At 38.5% G+C, this 20,068-nt stretch overlaps 1 protein-coding gene across 5 annotated transcripts in view; it reads right to left on the bottom strand.

Moving 5' to 3' along the window:
- The window catches only part of MICAL3 (microtubule associated monooxygenase, calponin and LIM domain containing 3), a 150,978-nt gene that overhangs the window by 81,940 nt on the left and 48,970 nt on the right, over positions 1-20,068 (bottom strand). For 2 of the 5 annotated variants that reach the window (XM_080346271.1, XM_080346273.1), the window contains exons 5-17: positions 19,591-19,692; positions 18,870-19,025; positions 18,207-18,307; positions 17,274-17,531; positions 16,585-16,700; positions 15,209-15,335; positions 14,596-14,689; positions 13,308-13,455; positions 11,849-12,045; positions 10,892-11,004; positions 10,364-10,426; positions 9,454-9,627; positions 8,244-8,330 (exon numbers count right to left, since the gene is read on the bottom strand). In XM_080346271.1, coding sequence (XP_080202397.1) covers positions 8,244-8,330; positions 9,454-9,627; positions 10,364-10,426; positions 10,892-11,004; positions 11,849-12,045; positions 13,308-13,455; positions 14,596-14,689; positions 15,209-15,335; positions 16,585-16,700; positions 17,274-17,531; positions 18,207-18,307; positions 18,870-19,025; positions 19,591-19,692 — 1,736 coding nt within the window. Of the gene's footprint in view, positions 1-622; positions 680-2,870; positions 2,967-8,243; positions 8,331-9,453; positions 9,628-10,363; positions 10,427-10,891; positions 11,005-11,848; positions 12,046-13,307; positions 13,456-14,595; positions 14,690-15,208; positions 15,336-16,584; positions 16,701-17,273; positions 17,532-18,206; positions 18,308-18,869; positions 19,026-19,590; positions 19,693-20,068 lie in introns of all 5 variants that reach the window. The other 3 variants (XM_080346275.1, XM_080346272.1, XM_080346274.1) reach the window with 3 other exon arrangements.

Here is a 20,068-nt window from a genome sequence, read left to right as displayed (position 1 = left end):
CATTCAAAGCCTTTAATGGAATGTCAACTAATTTGTCAATATGAATTTAATTCAACCAATTCTTTTGAGTGCCTATCTTTAATTTTCCCATGCTTCTGCATAATACTGAGCTATTCAGACAGACTGCTGAATATTTCATTGTTAAGAAGGCTTCTAAATCTCTATACTAAATAATGCCTCATCATTTTTCCTTTTACTTTGGCCTGTAGGAGGCACGATGGAATGCCAGTTGTTTAACCATCCAGAAAGCAAGCAGTGAGAACAATGCGACCGTGTTCACATGAATTAGCACAAAACATGTCACTCTTATTGTTCTGCTACAGCCACAGCACACTTCATTAAAGAGGTGTAAGAGGAAAAGAAGAATTGGAAGAGCTTAAGTGCTAGATCTATGGCAAAAAAAAAAAAGCATATAGCAAACTGTTGATGAAGGCTTGTTATGCATTTATGTGGGTATCACACAGGTATAATCACTCCTGATTGACTCTCAGCAGTTCTAGCATGTTAATAGCAGCATTAGGATAAGTGTGTTTTACTACCCAGTGTATTTGCTCTCTGTATTGTACACATCCACCACAGCCTTGTGTCATCAGCACTCATGCCATTTGTACATGCTCTTTACCCTTTCCTGTCTGGGACTCTGCTCCCCAGGATAGTCAGCACCAGGCTCCCTGTTTCTCTGCAGGCAACAAATTATGAGCTTAACAACCATCACAGACCAACTTCCTAGTCAAAACACACTTCACCTGATTTTTCTTATCATGCAGGCAGAAAGGAGGCCATAGTGACAGTTTATTAAGAGTATTTTAAACCTGGCAATAATAGCTTGCCTCCTGTAGGGAATTTTTTAAAAAAACATATATATTCATATTAGGTCAGCAAACCACAATATATTACCACAGTGTAACAGAATTAGTACAATAAAGACGGTAAGACACTCAATATAACTCATACTGTGATGTTAGATCAAAAGAAGGAAATAGAAAGTTTAAAAGAAGTGGCAGAATGAATGCATTAGAAGTGCAGAAGTACAAGTTTAAAAGAAAAAAAAAGTCAGTGTAACAAGGACATAGATCTATCTGACTCGCTATGAGGCCTGGGCCAAGACAATTTCAGGAAAAGAAATCATTCCTAAGGAAAAAAGAACATCTCCAAAAGCAGACCCCTCAACTGAGTCTAACAGACCAGCTCTGTAGCACAGGGAGTAAAAATTCCTCAGAGTTAAAAGGAGGAAGCCAATTTTTTTTTTCTTTTAAATCATTTGTTTGAGCAAGAAGACAGGAAAAAAGAGTTTCCTACAAGACACAACACAGAAAATGGCCAAAGTACACGTGGACCCAGCAGTAGCTGGCTCTCGTGACAGAACAAGGCAACCAAAAAGTCACAGGACAAACAAACACTTGGGGAAACTAGGAAGGGAAAACATAGAGGAGGTAAGGGGTCCTTAGGAACTGAAAGCCAATTCCATTCTATGGACAATGAATCCCATACCGCAGATTAAAAAGTAAAGCTCAGCATTTAATGGTGCCTTAGCTTCTCTTATTTGTAAGCTTAGGCAAAATCTTTCCTTCATAAAAATGTATCTGTCAAAATTTTGAAAGGATATTTACAAGAGGAAGGCAGCCAGCTATCACTTGATCTGATAATACTACACTCAACTCAGTTTAAATGTGGGCTTCAATAATGAAAAGGGCTTTCCCCACCCATTCTACCTAGATGTCCGTTCCTGTATCCTACCTTGCACCACATGCAGTCTACAGTGTGCCAGAAAACTAACTACTTTTTTTTTGCTAGAGAGGTTTTAAATCAAATCAGTAAGCAGACCTGACTTATTTTGCAGATGCAGACACCAGAGAGGCAGTGGAAAATGTGTGCTCCGGAGGCTGACAATAATTAGACCAGATTAACTGTGACATGTAACTACACTCTGAGAAAACACGGCAATAAGGCCAGTCAAACTTCATGTCCAAGAATAAGTCTTGTCTACTCTGCTGAAAGGTAATACGCCTTTACGGAGCTTATAGGCATAAAAGTGTTCAGAAAATAAACATTTTCCACCTATAGGGAAATTTACTTGTACAATCCTTACTTAAATTTATGGGAGTGCTATGGAACTGTAGCTCAAGATTAGTTCAGGATCGATCAGCGAGGAGTGGAATTTATTACTGCAGTAGGAAAATTAAAAAAAAAAAAGGATACAACTCAAGTAAGCACAATAACCACGTACAAGAAGACACAAATATTAAAGGATTTCAGGAAATATTCAACTACAAGGACAACACATGTGCAAGAACATCTGGATGCACATTTATACACTGTGTTCAGAACAGCTCTCACTGCTTCAAATACAAAATCAGACAGACTGAACACAAACTCTTGTGAGACAAAGGCCTGAATATGAAGGAAACAGAAGGATCACAATGGACATTGTGGCCAGTACAATACTCAAAAAAAGCACTTCATACAAGTAATCCTAGAAGAGTTTCATGTATACAAGGGCAAAATTTTAGTCACACCTGTTTAAATGAAGAGTAGAGAAGCAGAAAAGTTGCATTTTCTTTCCCTGCATTCCTCCAATCTTTTTGTTTCTATTTTGCTGTAAATCAAAACTGAGAAAAGCTACTGTAATTACAATTTACCCTGAACTAAAATCTCAGGGTCTCCAGTGGATCAGATAAAAAATCATAATCATGCTTCTGGTGAGCTATATGCTGACCTGTGTTTCTAACCTAATAGGCTGAAGAAGCCCTATCACCATCTGAAAAAAGAAAATTGGAAATGCATTTGTAAATGGGATATCCAATAACTGATCTAGTCACTTGTACAAGCAGTAATGAAGAGAGAGGGACAGAGCATGCAGAGGGAATCACCTGCTGCCTGGGATACGGTGGAGAGGGAGGTGGAGTGTAAGAAGAGAGCATGATCACTTTTTTGGGGCAGGTCCGACAACGTTCCTTAGTCCTCAGCTTTTTTTAAAACAGAAAAAGAATTAAAAAATCATAATAATGGTAGAAAATTGATAACATTACCATTGGCTTTGGTGAGACAGGCCAGAATGCATAAACTGAGAGACCATGATCTCACACTTCTCAGGAATGACCTAATGCCACATTTCTTCTGAAGCTGAAAGACCCAAGTTTTTCACCCACAGCCCCATAATCACACGTCCATTTAACAGATACTTCTAAGGGCAGCCAATGAACTTGTATCAATCATCAACTAAACCAACAGTTCCTGGCTTACGATCAGCGAAAGGTACAACTTGGAACTCTCCATAGCACAGCTGGACTGCTCTCTTTGCATCAGGAAAAACTACTTATTGCTGTGCCTTGTGATGTTTAAAAATATCCATCCTGCTGACTCTTGCTTGCATTTCATCAACAATACAACTCAAGTCATGGTTGGTCTGTTCTCAGCTTCAGATCCTTCCTCTCTAATTTACAAATATTCAACCATCTCACGCCAGTTAAACCATACTCCACCATTCCACGAGAATGGACGTACAGCTGTTTTATAGCCAAAATGTGGCTGTATCTAATAGTCTAAATATTACCCAATGCACATACATGTCCTCATTTTAATATGCCAGAAAACACACCTTTCTAGTTCTCCGCCTCCTTACTATATACAATATTTTCTCCACCAGTTCTTGATTACTAGTGTATCTTCTGCCTGAGTTTTCCTTTTCTTTTGAGTTCTCACCAGAGCATATCTCGAAATTGTTGCACTCGGAAAAAAAAGAATGCTGTGCATCCAGAGCCACTGTTAGATAGCCTCCAAAGAAACTCTCTTTAATGATATTACAGATGATCATTACTGCTCCTACAGCTGAGCTGGCACTAACATCTGTTTCAGTGTTTTCTTCCCTTTGAGGGAAAAAAAAAAATAATCACCAACTCTTCTGTTTCAAACAGATGTTACAGTGGCTTAAACTAAAATACATGATTTTGCACTGGAGTGGATGAGGAATATTTATATGTTGTTTCAAAAGGCTCAGCTGTGAAGTCACTAATTTATAACTGTTCATGGACTTTGGTCTGACCGTGGCAGAGTTTGCATTTCAAATTTCAAAATTTTCACAAACTTGTATGTTTTTCCATGGCGAGTCTCAGAATATAGCATCATATAGGTATATGAAGTACATGCTCAGTCCTCCAGTAGCATGCATTTCTGAGCATACAAAGATGGCTACAGGAAAGAGGAAAAATACATCAACAGATTTAAGCAAGAAATTAAGCAGAAAAAACAATATTTGCAGAAATGATTTGCACTGTAAGTCCTCTTCTGTTGAGATTTCAACTCAGTTAGTCATTGCATATCTTCACAAACCCCAGTTCCAACAAGATTACTGAAAAGAGTTTGCACTGCTGCACCTTGATCACGCTTCAGGAAACTATCTCAAAAGAACAAGCATCAGATCTCCAGAGGCAGAAAAGGTGTGCACCAAAAGACACGTGATCTCCATCTTACAAGCATCTTTGTACATATCATTGATTTACGCTTAAGTATTACACCTATATCTTGTTGCTGTTATGAGACCTATGAAACTGTAGCAGAAAACTGTTGAAGGTGGAACTCCGGAAAGTGGGAGTCCAGACTCCCATAAGATGGAAGTCTGAAAAATCAGTACAAAATTCAGCTAAAAAGGCTCGTCTTCCAGGCAGATCCTCTTTCTGGATAGACCATATGGCTTTCCAGCGGCTTCATGATCCCTGATGAAATGCTCTTTCCCAAAATGGCTTGGAGAGCAATAGAACACACCATGGAAGATGCTTTTGTACAAGTAAGCATTCATTTAAGGAGATTAACCACCACACCATGAAACACAATCCAGCTTTTTTAGTAGACAGTACCATCACAGAAAAATTACACACATTTCCAATGTGCACATACACTTAACAGTATCTTCATGCATTACTAGCTGCTGCTGGGATGCTCATTATAGCACAAACCCAATTTTGACAACACAGGTCAACATTCTAGAAGTGTAGCTCAATAAAGCAAACTTTATAATATAATTTAGGAGGAAAATGCAGGCCACACAGCATGCTGTGAGCAGCAGATTGGTGAAGTTTTTAACCTGCTTGATCTTTTGAAGGTTTTCCTTTCCAAGAGAGAAAGCATTAAAGGTCTTGTGATATAAGTAAAAACTGCTTCAGAACAGGTTCTCCCAGGCTTTCACTCTTTCTAGGTATTCCGTCATAGCAAGACACCCATACCACACCTGTACAGACACAGAGACATTCTGCCTCACAAACTCATTGAAACTGCTGGCCTCATAACTCTTAATTCCAAGGTAATGCAAGATTCTAGGCTTAAACCGATAAGCCAGCACGATAAGGAAGTCCATCTGACAGACACTGGCAGGCAACAGCCCAAGGCAGATGTAAATTTTCCATCAAAACTGGGGGTCTAATCCAGACCACATCCCTTGCCACTGTGTTGCTTCTCCCTTGTAATCACTCTTACACTTTTGCAAGATACTTTTCCTCTGCCACGCAGTTGCCAAGATGCAGGACCAAAACTGTCAGTCACAAAGAAACTGCCCTTCCCCTAAAGACCCCTCAGGATCTCAACTTCATTCTGCCTACTGGCAAGAAGATTAGGCAACTTGTGGTTTCTGTCAAAAACAAGTCACTACTTTGTCCCCTTAGGAACTGCTTTGCTACTCTTCAAAGGACTCTTCAGCAGAAAGTATTTGCTACGTGATACATCTTACACACAGTCACTGACAGAAGTTTCTGCTCGTGAACTCTGACACGTGTGTGAGACAAGAGAACCCTTTCCCACAGCTTAATGAAACTATTAGTAAACATATATCCTCCCTAAAGAGCTTGTCAGGAACAATGCTAATCCTTTACAGCATCTCCAATAATGTGTACTGGTAGCCAGCACAAACTCCACTGTTGGTAATTTGTGGCTGAGGAACCAGCTTTGTAGGTAGAGTGCTCAGTGTCACTGTCAAAAGCCAATTCAGTGCCATAGAAAGGTACAGTCCCACACCTATTGGATTCTGTGTGGCAGGCAAACAGAAGTCTCAGCAGTCAGCTGAAGCACTGCTTCAGCAACAACTTCCTGCAGAATGGACTTGTGACCAACCTTGGCTAAGCTGGGTGCTTGGCTCAGTGGATGGATTCCTGCCTCAGCTGATCTCTGATCAGTTCAGAATAATGTTCTTCATTTCCGCACACAACTAATGAAGAACCTTTGGAATAGAGACCATTATCAATTGTTTCTTTGATCCTACTGTATATATCCTGCATCCTTGGGACCCAGTTTTCTTCTTCTCCATTTCAACTGTCAGATGAAAAGCACTGCAAATCCAGCAGGAAACCTGGGCCCAAGAACCAACCATCTTCTGTTGATGCAGTAAAGCCTATCACGGAAAGATCTCCAGGTGTAATCTTGAGAGGGAAATCATCCACACAAGGCAATCAGTGTCAGTGTTCAATAAAATAAGTCCTCTGAAAGTACAACTGATACATAAAGATTTTGCAAAGATCTGCCCTACATTGCTGGTAACATGGAGACGCTATCAAAGTGAAGGGAGACAAGAAGGATTTTTTTTCTCTTCCCCCTCTCCCCTTTTTTTAAAATGTTGGTAAAGACAAGAAAAAACACAACAACAACAACAAACTTCTCCATGGTGAGGAGAAAATCCTCATCATAAAAGCAGGAAACAAAATCTTGTCCTTTGTTTTGATCAATTACAAAAGGATGACAAAAGTTCTTATTGTGTTTCACCATACAAGCTTAATTATAAAGCCTTCATGAAGTTTCAATAGCAGGTTCAAATACAAATCTCAAGGCTGCAGGGATGTGATCCTTTTCCGAGTGCTCAAACACAAATCTTCATTCTTCTGAACTGAGCAAGACAACCAATGCAATCCAATTTTTCTTTTTTTTTTCTTTTTGTGGGGTAACATAAGCAGTACCCATCAACTGACTTAATATGGTACAGCCATATTATGTTCTTCTGCATCAGTTCTTTGGGTTCCCTCCCTTTACTTGAGAAGTATTCTTTAGAAATGAAATTTGCCTTAATCATGGATGCTGTGTATACAACTGAAAGTGTTCATTAGCCTATAAAGAAGACTTTAATGAGAGAGAAGGTAGAAGAACAAACACTGAGTCAAGAAACCTAAACATCATGCTGACATTTTTAGACTCTCTTGACAGTCCTGCTAACAACAATTCCCCTGGCTTGGGTCTTCTTCCTTGGAGAGAAATCTTCTAGGTCATGGCACTGGTCATGTCATGCAGCATTAATTGTGTTGAATGCCTTGAACATGAAAATCATTGTGAATCCATAATCATGCAGAACAGTTAATTTCCAAACTAATGTCACCTTCTTCCTATTGACTCCAAGGTATGGTCTGATTAAACTGCAACCAGAAAGAAAGAGATGTTTCTCCAAATTATGACTGCCAGAAAAATATAACTCAGCACTTTCAGAAACTTGAGGAGGCCATTTGCACAGGGAAACAGTAGAAGCAGAGGAAGCCAGTGAGATAAGTATCCCTATCTGCCTGTCTGTCACAAGGCATAGCTTTTGAAAGTGCATGGTTGAAAGAAAAACACTGGCAATGACAATGGGCCAAAACACACAAGAGGAAATAAAATTTGATACCTGCTGATTTTTCTGCTGTTGATCCCTATTCTGAAGCCCTCTGTGGCAGAAAACCTAAAATTTACTAAATTCACAGTAATACAGGAATCTGTAATGCAATGAATGTGAGAAGTTGGCAAGGAAAGCTACATTTCTCGTAGAGAGAAGGAAACCACAGTAAAGTCTCCTGTAACTGAAGAACACATAAAATTTCACGTGTGAATAGCAAAATTGATAACCAATTTTACTATTTATACCAAGACAGAGCTTTAATACCATAGATGGTATGACACCTTTAACCTCATTGGTTGCAATAATTGCTTACATATTTTCCATTTCTTTATAACAGAAAAATCTAGAAACTCTGTAGGGAAGGTTTCTGCTAAAACATCCACTGACACCCTGGGAAGTTGAAACTAGTGTAAAAGGGTAGGGAAAATTTGACCAAGTCCTTTCGAAACATTAAACCGCGCATCGTTACTAGAGGAAGATGTTGATTTTATTAATTAAAAATTAAATTATTTAAAATAATGGATTCACACGAGGTGTTGGAAAAGCACTGGTTTAGAAACAGGACAGTGATAGCTGGTGTTGGGTGCAGGCAATGCATCGTATTTATAATCAGTTTCTTTACCTGTTTCCACTGGGGTATGGGACGGCCCTGCTCTCGTCTGCTGGATGGTTGGTTGTGAACACGTTCTTGATAAGGCAGGACAGGTTGCTGCATGCAGGTTGTAGGGAAAGTGGGACCAAGGAGGAAAGATAAAATAGTAAAGGACACTCAAAGAAAGCCAAAGAAATGTGATACAGAATAAGACAGACAAACATTTAAGGAAAAACAATGGGGTAGGGGATAATTCATTTAGCAAGTAAAATATAAAACGGGGTGGGGGGAGAACCAACCAAAAAAACACAACAAAAAAATGGAAAACTATGCATATTTTCAAATCTTCTATTTATTTTCACTATTTCCTCAAATCACCCTGGTTATTCCAGTCAATATGTAGCGGCTGAGGAAACTTTTGACTGTTAAAGAGTGGGATAAATGTTACCATTTTGAGATTATGTTATACTACGACACTGATATGTAGCATAGCATAGACATATTTGACCTAGCTTTAATGCAGTTAGGTCAGGTTCCACTCACAATCTGGCCACAGCAGCACAGAGCTTGTCATAAGCTATGAGAACAGGCTATGCAGCAGACCAAGAACTCAGTCACTTAAACCATCCTGAGCCTTATACTGTTGACATGGCACTGCCAGCAGCAGCCTGAAGTGACCCAGTCGAACTTCAAAGACAACTACCCTGCAGCTGCAGTAGTTCAGATACCACCTTGAATAACCAGCAGGCATCAGGAAGCCTCATTTGGAATGACACAAATATTGCAATTGTGAAGAAACTCCCAGGAATTTATCTGCTGTGCTTAGACACACACACATTATGTAACCACAGTTCACAAGAACAAACAGATATAACCTGAAAACATTCAAATCAGAAATTAAATGATCGTTCTTAAAAATTAGAAATGGGATGTTCCTGGAAAGCTTTTCAACAGCAATGGTAGTTATAAAAGAAACCAAATTGCTGGTGAGATGTTTTTGAAAGGGTTTACGTACCATAATACAGGCAGTAACAGGGAAATATACTTCTATTAGGAAGTTCTTCTCTATTCCATATTCCTAAATTGAAAATTTTTCTCTTTTGAGTAAGCTTTACTCTTCCCTAGGAGAGCCTTTGAAGTTGAAGAGCACCACTAGCATCCAGTTTCATGGAATACATGTTATTATTCATTATTTTCCTCCATAATTCCAAAATAAAGTGTTTTATTACCCATCTCCTACCTGTCTTCGTAAGCTTGAGGACTGCACTGGTGCATTCTCCTCAAACTTGGCCAGTAGCTGGGTTGCCATAGACTTAACTTTGTTCTGATTCCCAATGGCAGCATCAATTCTCCTCTCTGTCAGGGCGCTCACCAGTGTGGGCCTTTCTTCTCTGTAGCTTCGTGGCACGTCCTCCTAACAATCACCGATATCAAAACTTAACACAATTCAATCAGATCATCTTTTCCCCTCTACCCCTTTGGTATGATAACTCTAGCACTGTAGAAAACAAACCTATCAGCCTGCACTTGAAAGCTCATGTTTTAATTTCTTTGGCATGTCATCAAAAGTTCTGTTAAACTTCACTTATCTTTTCAACCTTATTTGATGCACTTACCTACCAAAGAGACCACAGGTGAAACACTCCCATGAATCCACAGACACAAAGGAAAAGCCTATCTTCAAACCTTCACTGACAACTCAAAGCACTAGATTTTAACTCACTTGTAACTATTTGGCTATAAACATTTCAAGTGAAGGACTGTCTCATGGGCCATACTAGAATTGTATGCTTTTTGCACTAATCAAAGCTGAAGTTTAAATATGAAAAAAAATGCTGACTATACTGCACGACTTTACGAAATGAAAACTTTATTCTTAGTGTTCTCATCAGATCAAAGCAAACTGCAATAAAAATAGATTATGAGGGAACTGCAACATTTCAGTTTTTGTGTACTATTCTTTCATAAGCATCAGTAAAATATTTGTACTATAGCTACAGGAAAGCATAACCCCTGAAGAACAATTAATTTTTATCTTAAAAAATGTTGTATAAACCTTCTCTAGATATAGAAAATGAAAGAACTGAAGTTGGAACAAGGAACCAATCACATGTTTTCCTCCCTGACACCTTCTTCACTGTAATACTTACATCCTCAGATTGGCTGGTTTTTCTCCTCTTCCCTGCACCATCCAATTCCTTTTCTTTTTTGTCCTGAAAATGGAAGGAGGAGGAAAAAAAAAAACCAAACAAAGATAAGGATCCTCATACCTTTCTGGCCCGAGATAAATGTCATCGGTGTACTTAAATAAGCTTTTAACACAACTGATTACTTCTCTGGGCTGATTTGCCATTTGTTTAAGGGGACTCTTCTCTTCAAACTGAAAATTGTTCAGCACTTTCAGCTCACTGGGATCCAAGCAACCCATTATGTTCCAATACAAAATATACCTCCAAATACTACCACAAGGCTAGAATCTTAAGACTGAAATATACCACCAATTGAGAGTACATATTACATTTATAAACGTCATGCATTGTCCCATGCCAAGGGCTAACAAATGCATGGTTTTTTGTAAACACACAGCAGATACACCCTTACACGTACATTTTTAGTGCCACCTACTTGGGACAGCAGCCCAACAGACACAAGCATTATCAGGACTGCAGTTTCAATACCTTTGGAGTACGTTTCCGAGAGATGCTTTGTCCCAGTTTACTGAGAAAAGAGATGGGCGATTTGGTACTGGCAATCAGGGCAGCTTTTTCTTCTGCATTCAGGTCCAGACTATCTGTTAGCAAAAATAGGTAGGACAAGAGAATGTCAAGAATTACCTCTTTGGTGCTATTATGAAATACACAACTGAAGGACTCACTGATTTTTTTTTTAAAGATAACACACTTTCTCTTAAATTCTCCATACAAAATGATTGTTAACAGTCAGAATTAATACCTTTCTCAGCTACTCTGCTTTTTTATTTTGCCAAAATAATTTCTCCTTTTAGGATATATAACCATTTAGAATAAATACTGTGTTTGTTTACTCTGTTTACTTTCACATTTAAAGAGCATCATGATCATCAGTACTCTTAAAAAGCGTTCAGAGTTTTGGAAATAATACCTGATACACATTATATTTTTAAAAGGCTATTAAACACATTTTTTCCCACCAGAATGGTAGACTTGAATTAAAATCATCAATAACAAAGAAACAGCTATAACAACACTATTAATATTTAAAGTAGATCATATTGATTTCTGTTAGACAATTACATCTTCCAGTTCTTATTAAAGAACTTTCATTCCTCATTGGCCTGAAGCTACTCTCACCATTCACGGATAGTAAACAGATATAAAACTTGGCCAGTGTTTCGGAATTACCTACTAAAAAACTACCAGCAAGGCATCTCACATTAGCCAAGAGCCTAGAATTTTTGAGGACATTATTCTGTATTAATTTATTTTCTTGCTCCTGATGTTGCTAATATGGTCTTTATCAGCACCAGTAAGAAGTCAACTTTTGTAATGTAAAATTTGTGAGTGAGCTTATGTAGAAGCAGCATGAAGATAACTGAAGCACACACATGCACCTTGAAGCTGTCGTTAAATCTGAGGGACCTGCCCCAAAGTCCTTACCACTAGAGGGGATGGTGTCTTTGAACATCTCATAGAACTGTGTGAGGTACATCACCATCGACAGTTTATCTGGCTCTCCGACAGATGCCATTTCCTTTCCAGTCATAATAGGACATATTCCAAACTCTTTTTCAGCGATGTCAAAGGCCAGCTGGTTATTCTTCTCCACATTGTGCTCATCCAAAGAATCAAAGTCTCTGCAAAAGGCAGCAAAACAGCATGCACTGAATCAAGTAGAAACTGTTCTTCTGAGAGAACTCATAGATACATCTTTTTTTTTTCTCTGAAATCTGCCAAATTTGCCAGCAACCTTTTCGTATTGCAGGGTTGATGTACTTAATTATGGTAAACTTTGGCTCAAACATATTCTTTTTTCATTTTCTGCTACTCTTCCAAACCCAGACTTTTCTTCTTAAAAACAGTATTATCCTATGAAATATATCATCAATTCCTCCTTTTCTGGAAGACTGTATGATTTTCCCCTACATAAAATCTTTTGTGCGCTTGAAACTAAATTAAGTCTTCACTTTTGTCCCCTTTTTTCCTGACTGATCCATATTTTAGTTCTGTTAGCTTTTTCCAAGACTTGTAGAATTACATAAAAAGCTACAGCTTGTATAGAGTTATATAAACCATTCAAAAAGCTACCTGAACTCTCTACAAGCTATATAACTATAAAACAGAGTAGCTCAGGTTAACTCGAGTACATTAACAGAGAAGTAATTCAGTGCAAATGGAAGGGAATAACCAAGCAATTTTTCAGCATGCTTTACATTGGATTATGTCATTAAACACAGCTCTAGCATTTATGTTTTCTAACGTCCCTCTGGGAAGTTGAAGCCACTTCAGATTTCAATTAAAGTACCAGAGTCTTTGCTCCTGTTACTTCTTTCAGTCAGTGTTTTCCCATTCTAGAATGTGAGGACTGTTTTACTGGATATATCATGCAGGAGGATGCTTCTCCCATTTATCCAATCAGCATGTCAGTATACAAACAGTAGCAATGTCCCTATTTAGACTGTGGGTCACTACTTTTAAAAAGAACAACCTAAAAGTCTTTAAAAATACATACTGTTAAACTGAAGATTTATAAAGGGCTGTGTAGAGACTCAGTCACAAGAAATTTAATTGAAGCTATGAACTATTCCTGACTAACTTCACAAAGAAAAAAGCTGCCAGTCAATAATGCTTTCCAGTCAGTACCAATTTGAAGCTTAATTCTGTCAAATCATCCAGAAGGCAAAATGACAACACATTTAACATCATATTCATCAAGCTATTATGACCTTCCACTCCACTAGTGAATCACCACACATTAGCTTCTAACAAGTTTAATTGAATTCATTTAAATTCATTTCTCCATAAGTCACAAATGTATTGCCTCAGTCTCCATACTATTAGTTCCAAATATCAATAACGTTCTACTCTTCCCAGTTATTCAATACAGCCAGTTACTCACATTAAGTCTGGACGGTATCTGTGGATAATGGCACACAAAGCTAGGCCGCTTTTCCATGACATTGTGAGATCTGTCACATTAACACCAGCATACCCATCAGTCTGCCTCTGGCACCAGCTGAGCAATTTACTAGAGCGAGCTACAGACTCTGTAAAAAATCATGGGTTTAAGTAGAAATGCACAACTTCTGTTTCACAATTTTAAATACAACATAAAAACCACAAATGAACAAATAAAACCTTCACAGAAACAACAAGCTCCTTCTACTATAGGCAATACAGGACAGATTTTTTTAAAAAAATACTATCGTATCTATTTTAGATCCAAGAAAGGATTTTTAATTTGTTAGAAAGTAATTATCTAAGCTATAACTTGCCAGGCTTTTCACTCTAGCTCTTGTATAAGAATCCCAGGAATTATAAAACAGTTGCAAAGGGTTGCTAGATATGATCAAAAGGATATACAGTAGCACAATACTCTCTAAAGCCCAGATACACTATTTCTTCTAACGGAAGAATTACAAATGTACTTCTGCAACTTTTTCTTTTCTCTTGAAAGCTTTCCCTTAAAAGCATTGACCTGTTTTGACCTTGCCTTACTGCAAGATCTGACGAGATTACTGCCTAAAGGGACACAGTTGCAGGGCAAAGAACAAATCAAAAGACCACATCGCTATTCAGCAGTGAAAGGGAAGCTTAGCATCAAAGTGCCATTCTGAGAGTCCCCAAACACTATCTGGACATCCAAAGGCAAGGTGTGCAAAAGGAAAAGTTCAACATACCCCTCAGGGTACAAGACAAGTAGACAGACACTGAAATGCTTATCACAAGGCATCCAACTTTCAGAGTAATGCAAGTAAAGTGAGGTATCATTTGGTTGAGCTAAGAGATGAGATTAAAGGGAAGCATGGAGTGAAAGACTGGACAAGAGATAACTTCTGTTACGTTTGAAAGAATTCCGAGTTTACTGTTAGAGTGAACTCAGGCTGGGCTTCTGCCTTTTCAGTAAGGACCTTTTTACAGAATAAAGGAGGAAAAGAAATGCTTGTATAAGCAAATATGCTTAGAAATTTAACAGCGTTATAAAGCAAGAGACATTAGGCAAACAAAAATATATTTACATGTTAATTAAAACTCGAAAAACTTGAAAATCAGACTGTTGACAATTGCTGCATACATTTTCTAAACCAAAATATGCTGATTAAACACTACTCTACAGCCCTATAACTGCTTCCTGCACTGATCCAGCTCCAGAACTCCAAAAAGAACAGAACAGTAGCCAGGCTTACCATTCCGAGTCAGCTTTGGTGTCCTGGAGTTCACAAAGTTCTCCATTTCCAGGTGAATGTCTTTCAAGTCTCCTGTATTATACAAGTGGCGTACCTAAAATAACACAAAACAATTAAAAATTACCAACAAGCCATGGACTCCAGATCCACACAGAAAGAGATGCAGGACATGAAAAAGCCATCACAAGGCACAAGAGAGAAGACAAGTACACTGACATAGAAGAAATCTCCACCCCAAGAACCCCAGAACAAGAAGGATCAGCTTGTCAGTGCTGACCAGTCTAGCTGACAGCTGCTGCACAGTGGATCCACCAAACTGTAATGACAAGCTGCTATACTGGATTATTACAAGGAAAATGCACACATACACACACACTAATGCATAAATTTCATGTATCATTACAGCATGGTTAAAACCATCAAAATAAAAAATTTCTAAAAAGGAATTTGCTAAAGTATGGAGGTCTATTCTTGTCTGATGTAGCTGCTTTTCACTGCTTCCATGTTATACTGTCACATCAGATCACTATCTGTTCACAAATATTAGCACAGCTTCACCTAAGGAAAGATAATGCAGATTACAAGCATTCAGAAGCACCATTTGTCCAGTTACCTGTTGTGGCCGCAAGAAGTTGACGTTGATATTGGGATACCGGGTGGCGGGATCAATGCTGTAATGGCTGAAGTTTTTACTCACATTCTCAGGGGTGGTTTGAGGCAGCAGCCTATAAATACTTTCCCTTGGGAAAATTTAAAAAAAAGATACATATATTAGGAAAGAGCTTTGAGGTCTGTTTTAGATTTTGTTGGTTTTGTGGTGGTTTCGTTTTCTGTTGTGTTTTTTTGTTTTCTTTTAAAGATGCATCTATCCTGGAGAAATAAACATTCAGATCAGAAATCTAACCACTTCAGACACTGAATAGCTAAAATTCAGTCTAAATATATTAAAATCTGCAATTCAGTATAACTCCAGATTTCAAAAGGAAGAAAAATCACACACTAAATGTCACTGAAAGGGTTCCCCAGTACAGTAAAGACACTGAGACACTGGAGTGACTCAGGAAGAGTGCCACCAAGGGGACTGGTGCACGTGCCCTGTGAGGAGAGGCCAAGGGAACTGGGTTTGTTCAGTGTGCGGAACAGAAGGCTCAGGGAAGATCTTGCTGCTGTCTGCAAATGTCTAATGGAAAGGTGATGGAAGTCTGGTTCCAACTGTAACATTATTATCCTCAACACTTTTCAAATAAATGGAATTTCAAATATCTGTTCTGCCATTTATACCATTTTTAAAAATATACAGTGGTTCCTGATGGTCACAAGCTGCATTTGCTTAAGTTTAAAAGAGGTTCTATTAGCTGTTGCTTTTATTTACCCCATCTTTTAATTACCCATGTTCTGATCTCTTAAGAGATCACCTTGAGGCACCAAAACAACACTCAACCAAACACAATAAAAACATCAAGAACTCAATACTCCAAGGAAACAACAGATGTTGTTTGCCTTGTATGAAACCAAGTGACCAATTTAGGAGAGAAAGAAATAAAAGCAGGTCACAGCTTCCTTGGAAGAATATAATAAAATATGTTTGCAAGATAACAGGTGATGATAAGAATTTTTGTTTCTGGTACTTTTCAGGCACCTACAATTTCATCTGGTTTGCTACTGCAAGGCTGGTGACAGCCAGTCAGGCTCACTTTCTCCATGTAATACCAATAAGCACCAAAAAAAGAATCTTAATCTAATCTGCTTTTGAAACTGGGACCAAGAACAGTTGCAATATCTTTTACTCCTCTATAAATGTACTTCAGCTTATCAGGCCCTTAAGGAATTTTTTCTTCAATTAAACTATACCCACAAGCATTCTCTAAAAACAGTGAGAATCTGTATCTCCCATTCTGTCCACACATTCATCCTAGAAGAAACTGGAATGAATTATGAGAAGTCAGAGGATTAGATTAGAACTGAAAGTGTATTCATTTTCTCTATTACCTCTCCGCAAGAACTTCCAAAGGACTAGCTCCGAGCGACCAACTTCGTACCATCCAAGCAGAGTCCATAGCAGCCAAAAATCCCCTGGCTATTCCAGTTCCCATTGGCCAAAATGGCTAATATTACGGTTTACAAAAAAAAGCAGAGAAAATAAAAGCATCAGTTAGGGAAAATTTTAAACAAATATCAAGAATATGTTCAGATGGTAATCTGCTCGGAAATTATAGCTCAGTAATTAGCTTAAAGCTCTACTCTCGCTGTACCAGAGGAAGCCAGATGTATGGTGAATGAGCTTCCACAAAGCCAATGTTCCTCTACTGCCAACAACAATTCATAGCCTGGAGTGCTTTAACAGCTTCTCTTCAAGATCATACTTTTTAACCAACTACAAAATGCTAGTTATTAACAGGCCTACAGTAGGTTCTGTAGAGAGTCTAACTGTCCCAATAAGAAGCAGACGTAGCTTCAGAAAAATCTCTGCACAAATTTTCCTAAGCAAGATCGTTACCATCCTAAATATTCTGTTTTCCCAACACTCCTACCCTTTCTTCAAACCTTACACTTTATTGCATAATAAACATCAGCTTGCCTTATAGTAACTCTCTTATAGGCCGTGCTTATCTCAGTAATGGGTGCAGTGGCTTGTGCTTCAATCCACTGTTTACACTTGACAGGTTTAAAACACAAACCTCTAAGAGACTGTCCCCAACCAGCGCCACGAGTAACTGGTGGCCATTCTGCTCTCGCACCAGGGCTGCGTTCTCCGATGCGTACATGCACGTGAAGTCAAACATGGCCACATCTGGCTGACCATAGTGATTGATGGCAAAGTCCAACGATGGCAGCTGCTGATTAGTGGAGAAATCAGCTGCTTCTCTGGCATAGTTTAGCAGAGCCTCCTGGTCCACATTCTCCCGTGACAGTAATAACTCTGTGTCAGCGTAATCCTGTCCAAAAGAGAAAAGTAAAAGCGAAATACTCAAATCCCCAAGTTTAAGACTGGTATTACAACAGTTGGCATTAAAACTCCTCCAAATCCACTGATACACATTCGACCTCTAATTTCTTTCACTCTTATCTGTGTTTATGCTTCCAAGAGAGAATCTGTACATCTTTTATTGCACACAGTAATCAGTCCTGCTAGCATCTCTGACTGTGAAAGGGCTATGACACTTCTCAGCACTTCTTTTCACGCACTTCAGACAGAAGGCACAAGATCTTAAACATTATTTATTCATTTGTGGCTAAACTACTTTGAAATCAGCTTCTGTCAGAATTAGATTTAGGTAAATTTCCAATACTTTCTTCACTCCCTGCTTCTTCATTCCCATAAAATGAGGGAAGCTCAACTAAACTACCAGATGCTCTTTAAGTATATTTTATCTTAAAATGAATGAAATCCCCAAGTCCACAAAGGGATACGAATTTGGAGAAGATAGGTCTTCTGATGGCTCAAAATATTGCAGAGATGCATTAACCACATATATTTGTGTTCTAAAATACATCTGTATGAAAACATTACATGGTGGAAGAAGAGCCTATTTCCCTTCTTTCAGCCTCCTGAAAGCAAATTGTCCCCAAAATCTTATTTTATAGAGAATATAGGAAAACTTAATACCCACATGCCGTATCACTCCTTTTTCCAACAAGCTCTGTTTTTTGGCTGTCATGACGAAGTAGTGTGTATCATCTTTGTAGTAGACAATGTTCTCCAAGTCAATACCTTGTGACAGAACAAAAGACATGGCAGTGAAGGAACAAGTTATGTATAACACAAGAGCTCTATCGGAAGGAAAGCAAACAAACTATGCAGTTAGAAAGCCTTAGAGAGCACGCTAAGCAGCTTTCCCTCGTGCTTTTGATGACTTTAAAATACGAATCTTCAACAAAATGGCAAACAGCACATTTCATCTGCATATAGCTACCTCTTTTAAAAAACATATTTGTCATTGCTCTAAGGTTTGCTTTCCAATGTGGAATGCAGGAAGCTGAACTCAGGATTCAGACTTTTCCTATTTAGGGCTCAGATTTCCTGAAAACCTTCAGGGACATACGTTCTCCACTTCTGAACAAAAATGACACACATCTGAATGATACACATCTGCTTTGTACAGCTGTATAGAACAGCTGTAAAAATGAGGAAGTCAGACTTCAAAGAGAGATCTCAATGACTGACTTCCCTGCACAAGATGTTCATTTATTGACTAAACATGATTCCTGAGTTATGAAGTTGTAATAATAAAGACAAAGAGTTTTCACTGGAAATCTGGCAATTGCTGTCAAACCTGTGGCTTCTCGTAGATCCTGGAAGAACTTCTGGTTGAATATGAAGGCCACACCGCTGATCTCTTCTACTTTGGCTTCAGCTGTGGTGTTGCGATTGATAAAGTTTGCTGTGATAGCAATTGCTAGTTTACCACGGAACTCTTTTCGGCGAAACCCTATAGGAAGCAAAAAGTAGTAACACTGAAAAATGCAGTATACCTTCAGAGAAGGCTCAACATGCCATAGACAGGTGCTCCAGGAAAACAAAAAGAAGGAATGGATCTGACGAATTACAAACTCCTTCACAGAGAAAGCAATGATTGCTTCATCAAAAAAAGGAAAGCCCTGATTTAGGGAAAAAGCTTCCCTCTCTTTCTTACCTCTTCCAAAATCTGCAACTTGAATCAAAAATATTACGACAGAATTCTCTACTGCACAGAATAATATTCACCCCTTCAATTCCTGCTCCCAAAAGTATGAGCTACAACAGTATTCAACTAAAGAAAAAACGCAGGAAAAATTATCCAGGGCGAAACATTCAATGTCATTGCTAGTGCATAAGAAGGAGAAAAAGACAACCCACGTGTCTTTGATACAAATGCATTTTTATATGGACTTTTAATTACCCTTTCACTAGTCAAATGTCCTTCCAGATTTTGATTGGGATGTTGAAGGCCATTTTTATTCTAACTAATTTAAGAATAAGTTCTATTTGAAAGTCAGTTATGGATACATTGTTACCTTCTAGGGTGTTCCTCCTGCCATCTCCTCCAATGATTACTTCAAACTCATACTCAGATACTGGATGGGTTTTTGGGTGGACCAATGCACGCCAACCTATTCCTGTTGATAAACTCAGAGTTAATGACAATATAAACTGTGGTGATAACAGAACAAATACATAAAACCACTTCTAACTATCTACAGTTCCTTCCTCACACGGCCAAGAAAGATACACTGCAGGACAGCTATACTGTTGACAAGGCTCGGTGTGAATCAGAGGCAGAGATGGCTCTGATAAACCCCCCTGACCACTACATCTTTAAGGATCACTCCAACCTTTATACCTTCTCTACTATCTACTCAACTAATGGGATGCCAAAAAACAAGTAAGCCACCATCTACCACGGCGATCAGAGAAGAGGTTTCACAAAGATACAAAAAGCCTAACAAGGATCAGGCACTGGTACAAATATCCTTAGTGAATGCAAAGAATGGG

This window comes from Nesoenas mayeri, assembly GCF_963082525.1.
Source record: "Nesoenas mayeri genome assembly, chromosome: 1".
Taxonomy (NCBI): domain Eukaryota; kingdom Metazoa; phylum Chordata; class Aves; order Columbiformes; family Columbidae; genus Nesoenas; species Nesoenas mayeri.
The sequence above is the reverse complement of the archived record's forward strand: the minus strand, read 5'-3'. Positions and strand labels throughout refer to the sequence as shown.